Raw genomic sequence first — 21,150 nt, 5'->3', positions numbered from 1 at the left:
TAGTTTTGCATCTACTTTGGATTCTTCATCTCTGTTCTCCCATAGAGCGGAGGTGAATTATCCCTAGTAGATGCCCCATCACATTGTATATTAAAGTTCTCAAGAAGGCCTCTGTGCGTTGGACCTGTGTCCCCGTTTAAGCCTTTAAAAAGGACCGGGTCTCTTCTCATGAAGTTAGCCCGTGAATGAAAAGAGAAATGATAGAAGAAAATCGTCGCGAGTAGTTTATATTCTAAATATTGGAAATACGAAGTGATTCTTTTTCCCACATCGGATAAGAAATTTACACAGTAGAGAAAATTTACGACCTCGAAGGTTATGACTGTGAAATTTAAATATAAACGGTCTTATCGAAAAGCCTATTGTTCTTGCCCTATTTTAGAAATGACTTTCCTTTTTAATTTAACATGAAGAAGGCGATGCGAATCGGATAATATTTGCAATTAATTGTTATGTTTTATAATACGATGAAATGTATCAAACATCAGACGGGAATTGAACCTGCTGCTCCTGCTTATAACCTCCAGTCGCTTTGCCAACTAAGATACTGAGCTGAACCAAAATTTGAATTTGTTTATTGCATCGTGACACGTCTGAGTTATAAAGATACGCTTATTTGGTCTGAAAGTGTTTACGAATTATGTAGATACTATTTATAGTATACCTAATCATGGCTGAATAGGGATGATGACTGTGATAAAAAGAAAAAATCGAATTAGTCCCTCAGTTAGATAATTGAAAGGTATGAGAAAAGTATTTTTTCCTTTTTCAGAAAAACTAAAATTGACAAAGATTAACTGCTTTAAAGTTTGGGAGAGGGGGCTTGTAACGTAACGATATGGTAAAATTTATACTCAATCGTGACGTCACGCGTAAGTTTCATTCCGGGACAAATTAAAAAATACGTATACATTATTTTACAAAAAAGTACAAGACGGACACTGCAAAAAAAAATTGTCGTCATCCCTATTCCTAGTATACAAAACTGATGGAATAAATAATATTAGGTTCCTAGCAAAAGTATAATATATCCCACTAATATTATAAACGTGAATGTTTGTATGTATGGATGTTTCTTCCTCTTTCAGGCAAAAACCGCTGAACGGATTTAGATGAAACTTGGTATACAAATAATTTATAACCACTATTAACACGTAGAATAGTTTTTATCCCGATTTTATGTTCAAATCGTTTACAATTTGTAGCGGGCAACAGATAGTTTAAAAAAAACATGACTCGTATAGCTGCTGAATTTATTTTGATAAATAAATCTGTTACTTAGGATGACGCGGCTTTTCCAATGATTCGTATTAATTAAGTCGGATTAGACATTTAAATATACAGCGGAATTAACACCCAAGAATTATATGTGTAGGGATGACGACTTGGCATAAAAGTAAGCAAGGATTAAGGACTCCTGTTTGGTCCGAAACTAGTCGGGCAATAAGTGTGAGTAAACCGTTACATCATTTGATAATTAAAAATATTATCCGCGCTTTAGGAGAGAGCTAGTGATGAAACGTTTAAAGAAAACTTATGCATAGAAGTGACGTCATTCGTAGGTCCCAATTACAGTAATTTGATCATAAAAACTGATGACATATCACCTAGCCTTTTCTAAGCTATTTTTGGACTGCGTACGTACGCATACGTACTTTCGAGTTAGATATAGACTAAATAAATACTTCGTTTATGACTCTAATGAGGTTTGACAAATAAAGGCTGGCTATTTTCGGAAACCACTTGTAACCGTGACTTGACACAAACATTTTTATACGTGACACATTTTTGATAAGGTGATAATAATTTCGGTAAGCGCTAATCGTGTGCTAGAAGTTGGCCTAAATCTTGGCTGGGTAAGGTATGTCACCTAATCAGACATTTTCGGTTTTAGGATACCTTACCCATAGGATCAAATCGGAATAGTTGATTGGCATGCTGGTCTAGTGGCTAGTGACGATGACTAATATACTGGAGGTCGTGGGTTCGATTCCCACTCAGGACAAATATTTTTGTTACCAGCACGATCATTTGTTCTGTATCTTGGTGTAATTTTCATTTTTTTATTTAGAAATATAGAAGCATGTTTATCAGTTGTCTAGTACTCTGAATACAGGCTTTGCTGTGTTTGACCCTAGATGGTGTTGTGTGAAAGTAGTAGAATATTATTATTTATGTTACTAAGGCTCCGCTGTCTGTCGTCTAATCGTCTCTCAATTCATCTCATGAACCATTGTAGCTAGACAGTTGACTTTTTTACTGGTAATGTATTTAGTAGTAATTTGCTTTTCAAGGCTAAGTAAGGATCGGGGCTAGTACAGTGATAAATTTGATAGGTGATTTCTTTAGAGAAAAATTTAGTGACAATTTGACAATAATTAATTGACTGTGTTGACAACGCACAAGACCACAGCGGGGGTGCGGGGTCCGGGAGCGCGGAGGCAGTGACGACAGCGCCGAACCAGACGGCCAGTACGAGTTCACTCACCGACGCGGTGACATTTCACGCGTCAAATAAATAAAAAATGTAATACAAGGCAAAAATGTAATACAAGGCAATAATAAAGACATTTTTGCAGTTTACTCGTTTTAACTTAATAACGTAGTAAACATTTGGTGACCCCGACGTGATCGCGAAGATATATCCGAGAAATCGACGAGTATTGTATCATCGCGACGAAACGACGTCTCTGTTCGCTTGGCGGCCATTGCACCGCAAGCGCGACGGACAGTTATTGTGACGGTGTACAATATACCTGCGATCGCTGCATTGGAGCTCGTTCAAGGAAGTAGCCATTTTTTTCCTTATATTTCAATTTAAAATTCGTAAAATTTATTTTATAATTCCGAGTTCAACTTGCCTCGCTTTGCATGCGAATATAATGGTTTTGCACACAGATTTCAGGCTTGTCTGCACGTATTGTCTGTCTGCAAATATACCTTATATGTGTTATGGTTCTGCTCGATAATTCTTAGGAATTAGTTGAGTCATTTATCATACATAACCTGTATTCGTAGTCATATTGCTCGCTAGCTTGGGTTTGTTTATGCATCTATATACAGCTAGTGACAGCGTTAGCTATTCGAATTGCAGGCGGTTGCTTTGAATAATAAGGATATACGCACGAATGCGCTAAGCAGTTAGTTTAAAGGCATATGCCGACTATTTCAGCTGCCGGCACTGCGACAGCCACCAGAATCTACGAGCCACGAGACGGATCAGCCTGTCCGGTGCACAAGTACGCTGAGCTTCGCTACGTCATCGCGGCGCCGGGATCAGCTGGCGGGCAGTTTGCGGTCGTTGACCCGCTTTACATAGCTATAGCGGTGTGCACGGTTTGGCTTTTTTCATATTGCTGTGTTCTGCATAACGCGTTATTCGCTAGAAGTTACGTTAGGGTATTTAACTTATAACTATGGCAGACGATTTAAAGGCTTTAATTCATATTCGCGGTACGATTAAAGCGAGAATTACTACTTTTTCAAAATACTTGAATAATGTTCAAGTTATTGACCTTAAGGTCGTTACTAAAATTCAAGTTGACGAACTTCAGTTGAAGTTAACTAGACTTCAATCGTTATTATCGCAATTTGACGAGGTTCAGGGCAATATAGAATCATTATCTTCCGATCCTGAACAACAGGTCAGCGAGAGAGAAGTAATAGAAGACAAATTTTGTTCATTAATTGCTCAAGCGCAGGACTATATTCAACGTTATTCGAAGGCGCATAAGGAGAATGAAAATAACTTTGAAGATAATAATTCTACCAAGTCGTCCAAATTATTCAATAATGTAAAATTGCCAACTATAGATTTGCCTCATTTCGATGGAGATGCATTAAAGTGGTTGGAATACCGCGATACGTTTAATTCATTAATAAATGAGAATGAGTGTATTCCCGACATAAATAAGTTCCATTATTTACGTTCGTCGTTGGAAGGGGGCGCCACTGTCGTTATTAAATCAATTTCCTTTTCGGCTCAAAACTATAAGGTAGCTTGGGAGCTTCTTTGCAACAGGTATAATAATACTAGACTTTTGATTAATAATCATTTAAAAGCGTTATTTTCGTTTCAATCTCTTGCAAAGGAATCTCACAAAGCATTGCGTTATATGATTGATTATTTCACTCGAAATTTACGAGCTCTTAGTACTTTAAATGAACCAACTGATGCGTGGGATACGTTGATTATTTTTATGATGACAAGTAAACTAGATGGCGCCACATGTCGCAAATGGGAAGAGCACAGGAATTCTCTGTATGAGTCGCCTACTCTTAATGATTTTTATACATTTCTACGTAATCGTGCGGATGTTTTGGAAACTGTAGAATTCAATAAGGTTGATACTTCTAAGTTTGAAAAAACTTCTCACGGCAAAGAACATAAAGTCACTAAATCTTTTGTTGCGTCAAATGAAAAGAAAGGTAGTAAGTCATGTGTTATATGTAATAAAGATCACTTCTTGCATGAGTGTGACAAGTTTAAAAATATGAGCCTGGAAACGAGATCGAGTGAAGTAGCCAGATTTAAACTGTGCTCGAACTGTCTCCGGCCAGGCCATCGTTCCACTCGCTGCTTTAAGAAGGGTTGTCAGCACTGTAATTCAAAGCATAATACACTATTACATGCACTGTCAGATAAAAATAATGAGTTCAGTAATTTACCAGGTAGCTCTCAAGGTGACAGTGACAATAAAAATGTGTCCCTGTCTGCCGTAATGCCTTGCCAAGTGTTACTGTGTACTGCTCAATTAGAAATCTTAGAACCAAAATCGAAGAAGTCTTATACCGTTAAGGCGCTACTAGATAGCGGGAGTCAATCATCTTTTGTATCAGAAAATCTAATAAGAAAATTGAGTTTGCCTGTCTCTGAGATTACTCCTATAAATATATTGGGTATTAACAAAAATGTAAATGCAACTGCACAGAAATGTAACTTTAGAATTAATTCTCGAATTAATTCGTTTCAGTTGACAGTGTCATGTCTTGTTATACCACAAATTACAGGTAAATTGCCTGGTGTTGAAATAAACACTTCGAAGCTAAATTTACCTGCTGATATTGAGCTGGCTGACCCGAGTTTCTTCAGTCCCTCCGATATTCATGTCTTACTGGGGGTAGATGTGTTCTGGGAGATCGTGCATGGTCGTCAGATAAGACTCGGGCGAAATAAGCCTACTCTTCAGGAATCTAAGTTAGGCTGGTTGATTTCCGGCCCGACTGGTAGGAGTTCTGGACCACATATTAAAGCTTGTCATTTTTCACAAAATATTGAAGCTTCGTTGTCTAGATTTTGGGACATTGAGGAACTACCTCCAGTCAAAAAATATTTCTCAAAGGTAGAACATTTCTGTGAAGGTCATTTTCTTGAAAATGCAAAACGTACTAAAGAAGGCCGTTTCTCAGTAAAAATTCCTTTGAGTGAGTCACCTGAAGGGTCTTTGGGTGATTCTTATAATATAGCTAAACGTCGTTTCTTTACTATAGAGAAAAAACTTAATAAATCAACACTTCTTAAGGAAGAGTATAAGAATTTCATTCATGAATATGAACGGTTGGGTCATTTATCACCCATCAATCGTCCTGTCTTTGGTTATTATCTGCCGCATCATGCTGTGATACGTGAACATAGTGAGACAACACGTTTGCGCGTAGTTTTCGATGCGTCGTGTAAAACTACCAGTGGCAAGTCTTTTAATGACATTCAGCTCGTAGGGCCGGTGGTGCAGGATGATTTATTTTCAATTCTGTTGCGCTTCCGGCAAAATGCGTTTGTCGTTACTGGTGACATTGAGAAAATGTACCGGCAAATTGAAGTGGATGAATCACAGCGACACTTGCAGTTAATAGTTTGGAGGGACAATGTAGATCAGCCACTAAAGGTTCTGCAACTGAATACAATAACTTATGGAACAGCCTCGGCTCCATTCCTAAGTACGCGATGTTTGCTAAAGTTGGCAGAAGAATGTAATAACCCGGATGTCGCGAATATTATTCAACACGATTTTTATGTAGATGACTTGAATACGGGTTCAAATTCTCGGAAGGAGTTACAGCAGAACTTGAAAGAAGTGATCTGTAAACTTTCGGAAGCTTGCTTGCCGTTGCGCAAATTTCGTACTAATGTACCGGATATTTTCGATGATATTCCAATAACTAATCAAAGCCAGGATTTCTGTAAAGAATCTACGGTCTTAGGGTTAAAATGGTCTCCTCAAACTGATACTCTACGGTTTTGTTCCACACTTGAGAGTGTTCCAAAGGTGACCAAACGGAATATTCTGTCGACTTCGTCAAAATTATTTGATCCTCTTGGACTTTTGTCGGCCACTATAATCATTCCTAAAATGTTGATTCAGAAATTGTGGTTGCTAAAAAACGGCTGGGATGATCCTATTCCAAATAATATTTCTAACGAATGGCAGGAGTTTCTATCAAATCTGCATTTTTTATCAACTTTAGAGGTTCCTAGGCACGTTGTTGGTGAGGCTCCAATCAATATAGAAATACATTGTTTTTCAGATGCTTCGCAAGCAGCTTACGGTGCATGTTTATATCTTAGGTCTGTCAATAAGATAGGAAACGTTACAGTGCATCTTTTCTGTGCCAAGGCAAAGGTAGCCCCGTTGAAGCCAGAGCTAACAATACCTCGGCTGGAGCTAATGGGCGCTTTATTGGGAGCTCGCCTACTTACTAAGGTTATGCAGTCGTTACGTCTTAAAGGTTTCGATATTTCTCGTTGTATGCTGTGGACTGACTCGACTATAGTTTTAGGATGGATTAATTCAGAGCCAAAGACACTAAAAACTTTCGTGTGTAACCGCATAGGGGAGATTCGTGAACTTACCTCGAAATATGAGTGGCGGCATGTACCTACGAAGGACAATCCAGCTGACCTTGCGTCTCGAGGAGTTCAACCGCAACACCTAATAGGAAATAAATTGTGGTGGAATGGTGCGCCTTTTTTGACACAACCTGAGGAAGAATGGCCAGTACATAAGGTGTTACATACGATACTACCTGAAACAAAGGTTAGTTTGACTGTACAAAGCGAAGATAATTCTAGTTTCAATTTGTTTCTTACTTGTTCTAACCTTTATAAAATGCAAAGAGTTTTGGCGTACATATTACGGTTTAAAGAAAATTGTAAATGCAAAACAAATAGAATTAAAGGCAATTTAACAGTTAGTGAATTAAGGACGTCATTATCTATGTTGGGCAAGATGTCACAACGAGAATCGTTTAAAAACGAAATCCAATCTTTAGAGAAAATGGGATGTATTAATCGTAAATCGAGAATTTCGTCTTTAAATCCGTTTCTAGACGACAATAAGGTCTTACGTGTAGGAGGTCGCATTCAAAGGGCACTTGTATCCTATAGTAAGAAACATCCGATTATTATTGATTCCAAACATGCGTTTACGAAGCTTTTATTTAAGCATGAACACCTACGTCTTTTACACTGTGGACAAACACAATTATTGTCATTAATTCGCGAAGAATTTTGGCCCATCGGAGGTAGAGTTCTAGCAACACAAACTATACATAATTGTGTTCCGTGTACCAGGTTAAAGGGTAAAAATGTTCAACCAATAATGGGTAACTTACCTATCTCGCGTGTCAATCCGGCTCCTCCATTTGAGACGTGTGGCACCGACTTCGCCGGTCCCTTTCTAATTTCAAGTCGCAAGGGTCGTGGTGCGAAAACAAGTAAATGTTACTTGTGTATTTTCGTTTGTTTTGCCACTAAAGCAGTGCATTTAGAGGTTGTAAGCGAATTGAGTACTAACGCATTCATTCTATGTTTACGTCGATTTATCTCTAGACGCGGTAAGCCACAAACAATACATTGCGATAATGGCAAAAATTTCGTAGGAGCGAATAACGAGTTAGGCAGAATGCTGCGGTCCGCCAACGGCTCCGTCACTGATTTCGGTGTCCGTGAGGGCATAGATTTTAAATTTAGTCCGGTCTATGCACCCAACTTTGGTGGCATCTGGGAGGCTGGCGTAAAGACGGCTAAATTTCATTTAAAACGTATAGCGGGAAATACAAGCCTAACTTTCGAAGAGCTCTGTACTCTTTTTGCGCAAATTGAGGCAATTTTGAACTCGCGTCCGTTGACACCTTTGTCATCGGACCCTTCAGATTTTACGCCGTTAACACCCGGGCACTTCCTTATCGGGCGTCCTTTATCGTCATTACCGTCTCCAACAACAACCAAGATCTCCATAAACCGATACCAGCAACTGGAGCGAATGAGACAACACTTCTGGTCTCGATGGTCAAAAGAATTCTTGTCTGAACTTCAGCAGCGAGTTAAATGGCATCGATCCTGTGGGAGCAATGTAAGAATTGGAGACATGGTCGTAGTCAAGGATGATCAATTACCGCCGATGAAATGGCTCCTGGGGCGCATAACCAAAATATACAATGGACCTGACGGAATCTGCAGAGTTGTTGACATTGCTACGTCAAAGGGCATCATCAAAAGAGCGTTGACAAAGGTCTGCGTTCTGCCCACCGGAGATTCCCGTGAGCTCCTTGGAACCTCAGCTTCCAAGGGGGGGGGAGTATGTTGACAACGCACAAGACCACAGCGGGGGTGCGGGGTCCGGGAGCGCGGAGGCAGTGACGACAGCGCCGAACCAGACGGCCAGTACGAGTTCACTCACCGACGCGGTGACATTTCACGCGTCAAATAAATAAAAAATGTAATACAAGGCAAAAATGTAATACAAGGCAATAATAAAGACATTTTTGCAGTTTACTCGTTTTAACTTAATAACGTAGTAAACAGACTGTCAAGTCAAAGGTCGATTTTTCGACCTAATGTGTTAAATATCTTTTTTTTTCGGATGTGAAATCATCAACGACTCTTTTCGCTTTGGGTTGAGCAGAACTGTCAGACTTCTACTGGCAAAAACTCACTCATGTTCCTTCCTTTGCCTTTCGTCTACCGGGGCCACGGTTACTCTTTCGGACAATCCCGCTGTCCCGGCAGATATGTTGAAATATCTGCACTTCAAGATTTTATGGTAGAGTCTTTGGTCGAAACTAGATTGAGTAGTAAACCGGTATTAGTCATTAGTCTTATTATGATGTCGTAAAATTGAAATTAATTTATTTCAGATATCAGCTGATATTATCATATTTGTTTTTTAATCGATTAAGATATTGTATGCGTGAGTGCATTGGATGAGAAAAGTGGTCTTTTAATACCACCTTTAGAAGTTAAATTGTTTTTTCCTTGATTACAGGGAGATTATCACTATTTTACCTTTTTCTGATATCTGTAGCTAAATATTATAGGAAAATAAGAGTCAACATTTAATTCACCAACAACATATTCAAAGCAAAATTTATATTTATTTAATAAGGTAAGTACACGAATTAATATTTACTTTATCATGAATTCCTTTCAGCTATTTACCAGATGTGGGGGGGTACCTTATATTTCCAAATGGGTCACTTAAATATTTTTGTTATTTTCTTATATCACGAATTTTGTGCTTTTTTGATGTCATAAGTGTAAGCTTATCTTTACTGGAAGAAATAAACCCTTGTAAGATTTCCATGTCAGTCTGTCTATTGTTAATGATAAATATGAAGAGAAAAATAATAAAAACAATTTATCAATAATTTATTGGCATACAGTACAAATATTAGAGGGTAAAAAAATAAATTAAGCCTTGTAGAATCTGCGAGCGACGCCGTCCCATTTGGAGCTGGTGATAGTCTGGAAGGAGACAAGAATACTATTAAAACATGTAGTAGATAGAAATAGAAATCATTTATTTGCCAATAACGTAGATAGATTTTCAACCTCTTTTTTTGAGTCGGTAAAAATCAAAGTGGTCGATTAATAGCCATTGACACTGATAATTGCACAATTATATTATCTTTGTTGAATAAAAATCATTTAAAAGTTGACTTTTCAATTGCTATCGTAGATCGTAATTATGTTAAAATGGTCCTAAAATTCAAGGAAAAAATATCAACTTCTTACACCCTGACGCAGAAATTTAGAAATGAGGAATGGAAAAAGCATTTCTTAATTCCATTATAGTTATAAATTTTAGCTCTTTAAAGATATCAGCCAAGTAAAAGACGTCGAAGTCGCGCCTAAAGAAGTTTTACTTAAGGCTTGTATTCTCGCTAGTGACCTTGTGTATTTGGACGAGTGCGGGTTTGATATAGATGCAGTATTTATAAGGGACGCTTTTTTTTAATAGTTATTATAGAAATCAGACATATTTTTAAAATGTAACCAAACCAAATCATTTTCCTTTGTATTGCAAAGCAGTAGATTTTTCTAATGTTCTTTTATTAAAAATAAAGCAGTAAAATGGTTTTATCTCCACGTATTGAAGGTGATTTGGGATGCCAATAGAAAAATTAGGCTAAACCAAACTACGTATCATATCATGTAGATTACTAATTATTTTTTGCAGATATAAATTCTCTGTAAGTGCCGACGAAAAGCTGTTTCATCTGCACGCTTTTTAAAGCTTTTTACGAAAGAGCAGCCTTAAAAAAACAAATTTTGCTGTCACTTTGCAAGGTAATCTAACTAATACCTGATTTGAGCGCTATTATCCTGATACTAAAAACAGATTATTTAAAGTAATCGTAATGCTCTTGATTTTGCATACGACAGATGACATTGCAATTAAATATCTAGGTGCTTTCACGATGCATAATATCTTAGTAAAAACATACAATTATCAACCTTACTGCTTTGAATATAAGTTAAATAAAACAACGTTAAACAATCAGATAGATGATGATTAAGGACTTATGTTCACAAATTCTATAGACTGTACGAAAATAAACCTTATTGCTTTGACTTAAAGTAAAGTAATCGTGCAAAAGTCAGATTTTATTCTTCTTAAATCTTATGTTTACCTAATGCTACCTCTGAAGTGGGTTCAAAATATCCCTGAAATAATCTCAGGTCAACTGGTTTCACACGATGTTTTCCCTCACCGTTTTTAGCAGGCAATTACTTATTGAATTTGTAATATGCACATTCGATATTAAACTTTTGTTTTGGAAATACTACATTGCGTAAAGCACGTACGAAAATTAAACTAGTGATATTTTAGGTTTAAAGTCCAACAATTTTTTGAGAACGTTCCCGTGTTAAGGAACTTAATCCTTGTGTCGCAGGGGATTTCACAAGCATTCAAGTCACATGCACAAAGACACCTAGACTCAGGACAAGCATTCGATGATCTCACTAATTCTTGTCCTACGCGAGGATCGAAATCGCGACACGTGCGCTCAGTGGGTTTGGCGTGATGACCTCAACCACTCGGCTATCCGTGCAGTCAAGTTACGTACCACGGTCAAGTCATCGCCATTGAACTGTCTGGTGAAGGTGAAAGTGGTGCCGTCTTCGTAGGTCTGAACCTGAGTCACGGTGTTGCCATCAACAGTGTAGGCAGTCTTGCACTGGAAAAAAAAAATCTGTCTTTAGAACAAAAGCTGCAACTACAAGATAATTATGTTATGTACGGGATGCTTTCAAGCACTTGTTTAAAATACAAATGATTTTCCTAAATGTAAATGGAACTTGGCGAGATGTCTATGTCTGTGTATAAATTTTACAAATTCGTTACGTCACAGACCCCCTCACAAGCTTTTAAACTTTAAAGCAGTTTATCTTTGTAAATCTTTAGGTGTACCAAATTCATTACAATCGGTTCAGTCATTTTGGCGTGAAAGCGATACAGACAGACAGAGATACTTTCGCATTTGTATTAGTATGGATTATGTTCCTAAGGAACAACATAGATGTTTACTCTTCTGTCATCGTCATCCCTATTGCAACAATCTTATTTCGAGAGTGCCATAGCTACTTACTTTACGTCCAGCGTTGGTCTCATCGAAGGCGATACCAGACTGGAACTTAACCTGGGTCTGGCCGCTGGGCGTTACTGACGTGTATACGTAGCTGTCTCCGTCCTTCTCATACTTCTGCGATGGTTTGAAGTTGAGGTAGCCTTGAGCCTGATCAGCGGGAAGACCTGGGGATCAAGGGTTAGAGTTTTTAAGTATTTCCTCTTCTACAAGTTCCGAAATATTTATTTGCGAGGAATACACCGTTTACGAGGTAAGATGTTATATCATGAAGGTAGACATTTAAGCGAGTAAGCAAGGCAGGCCTATTGCAGCATGCGTGACCGATTCTGGCACTCTGGCTTAGGGAAGGTGGCCGCGGTTTTTTTAGTCGGCAAAACATATTCCCTTATCGCCTAGGCCTGAAGTCACTTGCTTTTCACCCTGGAAAAAATCTCTATTGCAGCTAATATCCCGGGTGTAGAGCGAGATGAAGTGCATTGTCCAGAAGCGGAAGACATAACACGGCGGTTCAAGTTCAGTAAGTAAGAGTCTGACTCCACAATCTCCACAACGCTTTTCTCCTCCAGGGAGTCCATAGAGACTCCATAAAGACTTCCTCCGCCTAACCAAAAAAGGACTAGCACCAAAAAAAGGATTTTCGAATCCATTGTACTTATTACAAGTATTTCTTCTAAACAATCCAATCGCTTCAATTAACTTTCTCAATTATATTCTCGTAAAGAATTACATTCTTTAAAAGGTAATTTGCTTGCATGATTTCTTCAAATTTAAACATGTGAAGTACATACAGGACCCTAGGCATTGGCATGAGAAAGGGAGGAATATGCCCAGCAGTGGGAGGACAAAGGCTGTGAATGATGATGATGAAGAGTAAAAAAATGATTACTACAGTCATTGACTTAATTCAGATGGTTATCAAATCGAGTCCTCGATATTTTATCATATAAAACAAATATAATAAAAGTCCATTATGACTGACCGATTCTACTCAATACTCAATACTCAATACATTTATTGCATTCCACAATGTGAACTTAGGTGGTAGGTACACAAGATACATTAGTTTTGGAGCATTGTGGGCCCTGTCGGGCATAACAAAAATAAGAATTTGGAGGAGGGCTATTAATAACATTTTCAGTTTTACAAATTAATAATAATATAGGTAAAGTATTTCTACAATTCTTATCTACATTTGGTTTTGGTATTCATATCTACATTTCTATGAATTTAAATTATAAATATATTTTATTATTATTCTATATAAATTAACACTATTTATTTATTTCTGTTTTAATTATTTACTTTATCACTTAAATATTCTTTTATACTATAATAACATTTTTGGATGAGGAATTGTTTTAAATTGTTTATAAATATGTTACATTTTTGTTCATTTTTAATTTTATCTGGTAATTTATTGTATATTTTGACTGACATTACTAAAGTACTTGTAGAGTGTATTGTCAGCTTAGACCCTGGTAGGTTTAGCCTGTTTTTGTGTCGCAGTGTATAGTTAGTTTGTATGTGTTCGCGTGTAGTGAAGAGTTTTTGATTATGTCTAACGAATTTGCATATTTCTAAGATATATATGGAGGGAAGGGTTAGAATTTTATGTTCTTTAAAAAAGGGTTTGCAGCTGTCTGTGTTTTCTATGTTAGCTAATATTCTAATAAGTCGTTTTTGTAGTATGAAAAGTGTGGATGCGTCTGTACTATTACCCCATAGTATAACGCCGTAGTTTAACCATGCGTTTGCATAGGCATAATACGTAACCAGAGCAGTAGAGAGATTTGTTGCTTTTTTAATTTCACGGAGGGCATAGGCGAATTTTGATAACTTTGACCTGATCTTTTTAATATGTGATTTCCAGTTTATATTTGTATCTATAGATAAGCCGAGTAGGTTGAATTCTTTAACAGTTTCTATTTCAGCATTATTGTAATTAAATTTTATTTCTAAAGGAGTTTTCTGATGTGGATAGAAGGACATAATTTTAGTTTTATTAAAATTTAACTCTAGGTTGTGTTCTGTCATCCAAGTTACTATTTTGTCGAGTATACTAGTAAGCTTTTTAGTGAGGTTAGTATTGTCTTGACAAGAAGTTAGTACTGAGATATCGTCGGCAAACAAAACACATGACTCATTTATGATCGAAGGGAGGTCATTTATATAGATAATAAATAAGAGGCATCCAATTACACTCCCTTGGGGTATTGAGGCGTTAATTTGCTTGCTATCCGACCGAACGTGTTGTATTTCTTTTGTATGTTCGTTGTAAAATTCTATTTCGACTTGGTGTTCTCTATTTTCCAAATATGATTTGAACCATTGGTAAGATTTTCCGCGGATACCTATTCCTTGTAGCTTATTAAGTAGAATATCGAATTGACAAAATCTAAATTATGACATCAATATAACATAATAGATGTGTCATATTTATGATAATATATGTTCTTTTTCAAGTTCATGGATTTTGTACTATTTAGATTATTTTAATGCGGTCTAGGTTAATAGCGCGTATAAAAGTTGATATAACACTCATAAATAATATAATTTCGATTAGGTATAAAAATAAAATACTGGCTAGGTGCGAGTTGGAATTGCTCGCTGAGGGTTCGTAGAATCACTGTGAAAATTATATGATGGGATATATTTAGTCAATGTTTTAGTGGATCTGTGATGAAAAAAAACCTTGCAAGAAATTTCAACATTCTGAGTTCACGGGAAATAGCCTGCAGGTTTTCCTTTCCCAGCGAGTAGAAAAAAATACGTCACAAATATCTGTATCTTTCGATTGCGCTGGATTAGAAATTAGAGAATCGAAGAATATGTATTCAATTTTGGGAATCAAAATCGGCATCGATCATTGCGGATACTGTTGCGAATACAGATGTCGAAATCCATGCCGAAAATCCGCATTTGTGGATGCGGATATTCGCAACATCTCAGGTCGGTACATGATCAAAAACTCAAATAGGAGTTCAACCATTACCTCATTCACTTTTACTGACCAATTTGTAGGTATATAATGAGAGGTGTGTCGACGTGGCCTCCAACTCATGCAAAGGCGATATAAACAAAATGAATCATTAAAACACTTGATAAAAAAAGAACAGTTTCATAAAATCTTATCAAACATTATCATATTCATCATAATATACACACCTCAGTATGGAAAGTCTTAGTCAAGAAGGTTTTAGTCATCTTGCGTTATTAATACTAATACTATAACTGCTCCAGTGCGAAGAATCGTGATCTCCTGTAATTGAGGGACTACAACTCAAATGTACACTATTTTTTGTTTGCAAATGTGTTTTTGTGTATTCTTTGTTGGAGATCCAATATTAAATAAATAAATCGCGACACTGGGGGTTTCAGACAAAGATTCCGATGTTCTTCCACAACCATAAAAATATTACCTTAAGACGTAAAACAAACATGCAAACGAATTTCATACAAAATACTACTGAGCCAAACTTTTTCATTAAATTTTTTGACACGCTAAATTGGTCGCTATTAAAATCGGTTCATCCAGTCCGAACTTCTAAAGTAACAAAGCATAAAGAAAAACAAAATACAGACGAATTGAGAACCTAATTTTTTATGCGCTTTAAGAGAATATGACTTTCAATTATTTATCAATTTTATTTTCCGAACCAATGGTTATTCATATTCTAGTTCTAGTATATTTGTAAGTACTTTCAACATATCATTATTATAAGAAGAAACCTTGTTTCTGTTGGATAAGTTTTATATTTTTGGAAACTTTTTTTTTAAATAAAATTTTAACTTACCCAAAGAGTTGACGAACTCCTCAAAGTTCTCTTGAGAAACGAATTTGTATTCCTTGCCAAGGAAAGCCATGTTGGTCAGTTTGCTACAGATAAGTCTTAACTAAACGGATACAGACCACTTGCCTATTATTATATAGCCTGCAATAATCCCAAGAGGTAAAGATAATAGATGCTATATAAATGTTTGATAAGTTTTATTAGACTGATCTTGCCGTATTGATATTATTTTATGATAGTTTTATAGTGATGACTGTAGACTGAGATCATAGAATAGAGGTTAATAAATGGAAGTGCTACTGTCGTAGTATAGCCGTAGGGACTGATATCATTCAACGTATTAAGGTGTCTGAAACAATCCTCTTTTTGACGCCTAATTAAATTAGAAATATTAAATATCGATAGTGGCAGTCTACCCTTACAAATATGCCTGAAAAGACTAAATTTCTTAAAAAAAGCCGTAACTACCGTCTCTAGATAGATCTTCCTCCAATTTTTATATTCCATGATAGAAGTGGTAGCAGTTTAGTTAGTAACATTTATCAGCATTTGTAGGTAAGTCATACCTATATATCTATAACCAAATGATATTAGAATTTATACAAATTTTTAAAACTTTATTTTCATATTGAAGTCTTGTGTGACAGCCTATTTCTCGAATACTGATCCCGACGGCCATATACAACCGCTGGAGACGTACCACGGCGGTTCAGGTTCAGTCAGTAAGAGTCTGACACTACCTGCTTTTTCCTCGAAGAAGGATCCTGGATGTCATGTGGAGGAGAATTTTCCCGCCTTACCAAAGAAAAGCCGGGCAAAGGATGAAAATTTGGACTCAGCATCTCCATAAATTAAATGGATCTGATCAGAGTAAACGAGGAATATCCCTTATCGGGTTCAAATAAGTACGAATTGGTTAATGTTTATTTTATTTATTGAAATTAAAAAATAGACTCAAAATTGCCTTTTCACTGTGTGTTGCAGTATTTTAATTACCAATATTCAGCGTTACCAGTCATTTATATACGGTAAAGGGCAATAAAATCCAATTTTGCTTCATCATGGTGTAGTCATCGAATAAGATTAATTTTGACGTTATCCTGGTTTTACCATATTCTTTCGTCTCCTCTAGTAAACTCTACGAACGAAAATAATGCAATAGGTCTACGGCGCGCGGCGTAAATCGAATAAATAAAGAAACAATAATCGTTTTTTCAATTTTTTTTTGGCTTGTAATGGTTTTTATCCTCTTCTCCACCAACTCCACCAAAAAAGGGTGTTCGAGAAATTAACGAGAAGTCTAAAACAAGTGGAAGACTCGGTCGTAACAATTGCCAGAAAAGTATAAAAAAAATCGATAGTGTTCTTGTATAAGCAAGTGAAAAATCAAAAAATCTGTCACCACGTAAATGATCTTTTAAGTCCTATGAAGAAGAATGAAGAACCCTTTTATTATTCATCACTTTTAGAATTTGAAACGGAATTTAAATGCCCTTCAGATAACTTTAATATAAAATCTTTTTCAATTAATTTTAATATTGAACATTGACCGATTGTTCTGAAAAAAAATACAATGCTAATTAGGTAAGTCATCTTCCTGCTTAATATATTCGTCTTCATCACTTTCTTCTCCTTTTTTTAAGGTTGATGTAGAATTTGGATCTCTGACGCAACAAACTCCTAAAGAATTCTCAGGTGTGCTGGTTTCCTCACGATGTTATCGTTATCCGTTTTTAGCAAGTCATAATTGCTTTGCAATGCTCAAATGAAATTGAAAGACATTGGTGTGTTGGGTTCTCACAGTACAATCTTTGGCTTAGCATTTGAACCGAACCAATAGGCTATTACTATATTGACTGCACATCTCCTCAGGTGTTTTTTATCATAGTTTACTCTCGTGCAGAAAATCAATTTCTGTCTTATGATTTCATAATGATATTTTGATAATCTTTAGTGATTTTTTTAATTTGACAAATCGATTTTATTTGTACTGCTGTTATTAGATATTTATAATGTAACGCAAAACTAATTTGTCTTGTGAACTTTTTTCCGGATAGGCAATAATCAAATGTCTCCTTTTGCTTCGGGTTGATCGGAGTGTCAGACTTTTACTGACTTTAACCCACCATGTTTCTTCCTCAGCCCTTTTTGTACCAGAGACTTGAGAGAGGGAAAATTCCACTGGTCTGGCAGGAACCGGCCCAAATAGGCTCCCTTGGTGGAGGACTTGAAATCGATAGCGTGACACTTCGGAATTCGCTGCAAAATCAGATCAAAATGTTTCGTCCTCTAGTGCGATGTCAAAATGTCATTCCCATGGAGAGGAACCGGCAAGAAACACCATATCGCCATACTCAGTTGCCTAGTGACACAAATATTCGATAACCGTATTTATCTTATCACAATTTTGCCTAAGGTTTCTGCCTACCCATTTAAGGTCGTGACTGTTTCACTTGAGAACATATTAATAGACATTGATAAATTGACATTTATAGTAAATGAAATTACACTTTTTATCGTCTAGCCCAGACCACAATCCGTCTTCTATATCTATGATCAGTATCGATTACAATTCATTAATTATTTAATTACTGTTATAAAAAGAAGCTTTATGTAAGGACCTAGTAAACAGTTCTTCTGAAATGTGAGTACTGATGTGATATGAGAATTAATTAAGGTCACATCTCGGCAAATGTTGTGTAAGACGTCCTCAGGCACGGTGGAGTGATAATCTGTGCAAGACGGCTGGCAGAAGCTAGATGCGAGCAGCTGAAGATAGATCTCGATGGCGTGCAATTGAGGACAAGCATTCGTGGATTACAAAATGTGTGTGTGTCCACATACAACCACAGAATCTGCGACACGACGCGCATTGTCGGTTTGGCGTGGTGACCTTAACCACAGCTATCCGTGCAGTCAAATTGAGGTTTTCATTTAATTGTCTTGGTAACACGAGAAGAGGACTTATAGAACGAGATCCACGTTTAAAATGGACATTTATTAGCAATCATGGTTCCCGATTGGATGAACTCTAGTGAAATGTCTAAAACATTGGATTCTCCAGTAGGGTGTGTTCTTATATCTCCATCACAATGAACCATCAAATTATAATCTGCACTTTATCTTTTTTTTACAAGCTGCAAGCTTATCTGCCTTTTATCGCATGGCAATAAATGTAATTGTAGTTGATATACGAACCAAGAACCACTCATATTATTTATCCAGTAGATACCACTGATAGCTATAATGACAAAACTTTTATATTATTTTTTGTGATTGCCAGAAAATGGCCATTTCTAGAATATTCTTTAATTTGTAGCAATTTTTAAACAAGGATGTTTACTTTAGTAATGGAAATTGAATATAATCTAATCTAAAAAGGATCTTAAGAGCATACTTATTTTTTCAGAGCGGTCAGTTTTTCAGAGAGGTTCAGTTAACCTATGTATCATAATCATCTATTTTGTGGCTTAATTGAGTGAATTAAAACCATGACAAAGGTACATAGGAATGTGTCGGACATACACTGAATAAGACTTCACGTTTCAGATATTACTTTATTTATTTTATTTTTATTTATTTATTTATTTATTTAATTATTACTTTTGATAGTGTCGAAAAATCGATTATAACTCAAAAATCAGCATCAAAATAAAGTTCCATGTTAGAGCTATGGGGAAAATATTACGTCCCTTGCCAAGGCACATTTTAAAAGGCCGCGAACGAAGAGGAAGCCTAACTGAAAGAAAAGGAAGAAGAGATGGCACAGGTTAGACAAAGATGGCAAAAGCTATAAGTAAGTCTCCAGCACGTAAGATGATGTTATGCCAAGGTAACGACAAACCGTGTCTGTAAAATTACATAGCACTGAAAGCTTAGATTAAAAATAATTCCAGTTTATTTGTCATTGTTTTCTAAGAACAAGCCGATGTTGAAGATAAATAAACAGTTATAAATTAATATATTATCAACAATATACACTTCATAATTTAACTGGCGTGGACCAATAGAAATACATACAGATAATATGATAAGTTTCGGCGTACTCTCTGACAATTGTATTTGAGGTAAAAGTCAGCATTTTCACGTTCAAATGAATACAATTTCCTTTGATAACGATGTGATAATTTGATAATGTAAATAAATAGTGGCGCCACAATTTTTGTTCCTGTAGAAACATCTAGAAAGATATTATTATTTTAATAATGTCTCCTGATCATATTTATTGTATTGGCGTGTGTGCCAACACACGTGCTCTCTCTGTTCCCTTACTGTCATAGCGCGATGGGACGGTAACTCGATATGACCTGAGAGAGATCAGGCGAAGGACCCATATTTTCATTTGCTTTCTGAAACACGGAAGCTGTGCTACTTATTTAGGAAACGGAAACAACATTTTAGAAGTCGGTGCGGACCTGGGCATCGAACTTGACTTTAACTGCGGCACTAGAGAGCGGACTTTGCTTCGCTTTCGCTGTTCAACCTACCCTGGGATAGGTTGAACGGCCAAAAAATCTGGATTGAATTCAGTTGATTATTTTGGGAAGTGTTATCCAAAGGAAAAATACAATTGCTTCTTCATTATCTACAAGATAAAGTGCGTTGTACTTATCAAAAGGGTTTTATACTATCGGTAAGAGACTTACTGAATTTCAACGTATAACATGATTAATAGAAACTGAGTCATTAGAATGATAATTGGTATCGTAGAAAATGTTTTATCGAATGTAGATAATCTTAAACAAGTCAGTTTCATCATCATCATCATCATCATCAGCCCATAATTGTCCACTGGTGGACGTAGGCCTCCCCAAATGCACGTCATCGAGATCTATCTTCGGCTGCTCGCATCCAGCTTCTGCCATCTTGCGCAAATCATCACTTCACCGTGCCTGAGGACGGTCCTACACTACGTTTGAAGAGACGTCAAAAGTTATATTCGTACTACAAGTAGGCTAGAGATATATAAGTTGAAGTACAAAAAAAAAGAAGAAAAATTGAAGATCTTAACACCGTTGCTTAACTTCGATCTTTATTTTTAACACTTTTTGTTATAGCGGCAGCAGAAAAACATTGTTTTTGAAAATTTTAACTGTCTCGCTATCAACGTTCATGAGGTGCATGGTGACAGATAGACGGACACTGGACCCTCAGTTGTTACTGGTCCATTTTTACCGTTTGTCTACGAAACCCTGAAAATGAACAAGTTAATCGGGATCAGTTACTAGTTGTTCCGATTTAAATAATTACGATTTCCAATAATTTCTGATATTCAAAGAAAAGATTAAATGGTCTAAGGTTAGCCCTAGCAATACCTAGCTATTAACTATATTTAAGTATTCAAAGAAGGCTTAGTTCTGACTAAGCTTGCCTATTAATTATCATTGGACATAATCGTAGCAATTAGACCACTTATCGTATAATTTGCTAGTACATATTTTAAAGGGTGAATGTAATTATGGTTCCGTATCTTTGAATTTATGAAAGG

General features: G+C 36.4%; 1 protein-coding gene across 1 annotated transcript; it reads right to left on the bottom strand.

Annotated features, from left to right (window-relative positions):
* Positions 1-9,629: 9,629 nt before the first annotated feature.
* Positions 9,630-15,811, bottom strand: LOC113494045 (fatty acid-binding protein 1-like). The gene is made up of 4 exons (XM_026872184.1): positions 15,666-15,811; positions 11,872-12,035; positions 11,350-11,460; positions 9,630-9,742 (listed from the first exon to the last, which is right to left on the bottom strand). The coding sequence occupies exons 1-4, from the start codon at positions 15,733-15,735 to the stop codon at positions 9,689-9,691; spliced, it is 399 nt and encodes a 132-aa protein (XP_026727985.1). The 5' UTR covers positions 15,736-15,811; the 3' UTR covers positions 9,630-9,688.
* Positions 15,812-21,150: the final 5,339 nt, after the last annotated feature.

Source organism: Trichoplusia ni, chromosome 1, assembly GCF_003590095.1.
Source record: "Trichoplusia ni isolate ovarian cell line Hi5 chromosome 1, tn1, whole genome shotgun sequence".
NCBI classification, from domain to species: domain Eukaryota; kingdom Metazoa; phylum Arthropoda; class Insecta; order Lepidoptera; family Noctuidae; genus Trichoplusia; species Trichoplusia ni.
Note: the sequence above shows the minus strand (reverse complement) of the source record. Positions and strands in the feature narration are given on the sequence as shown.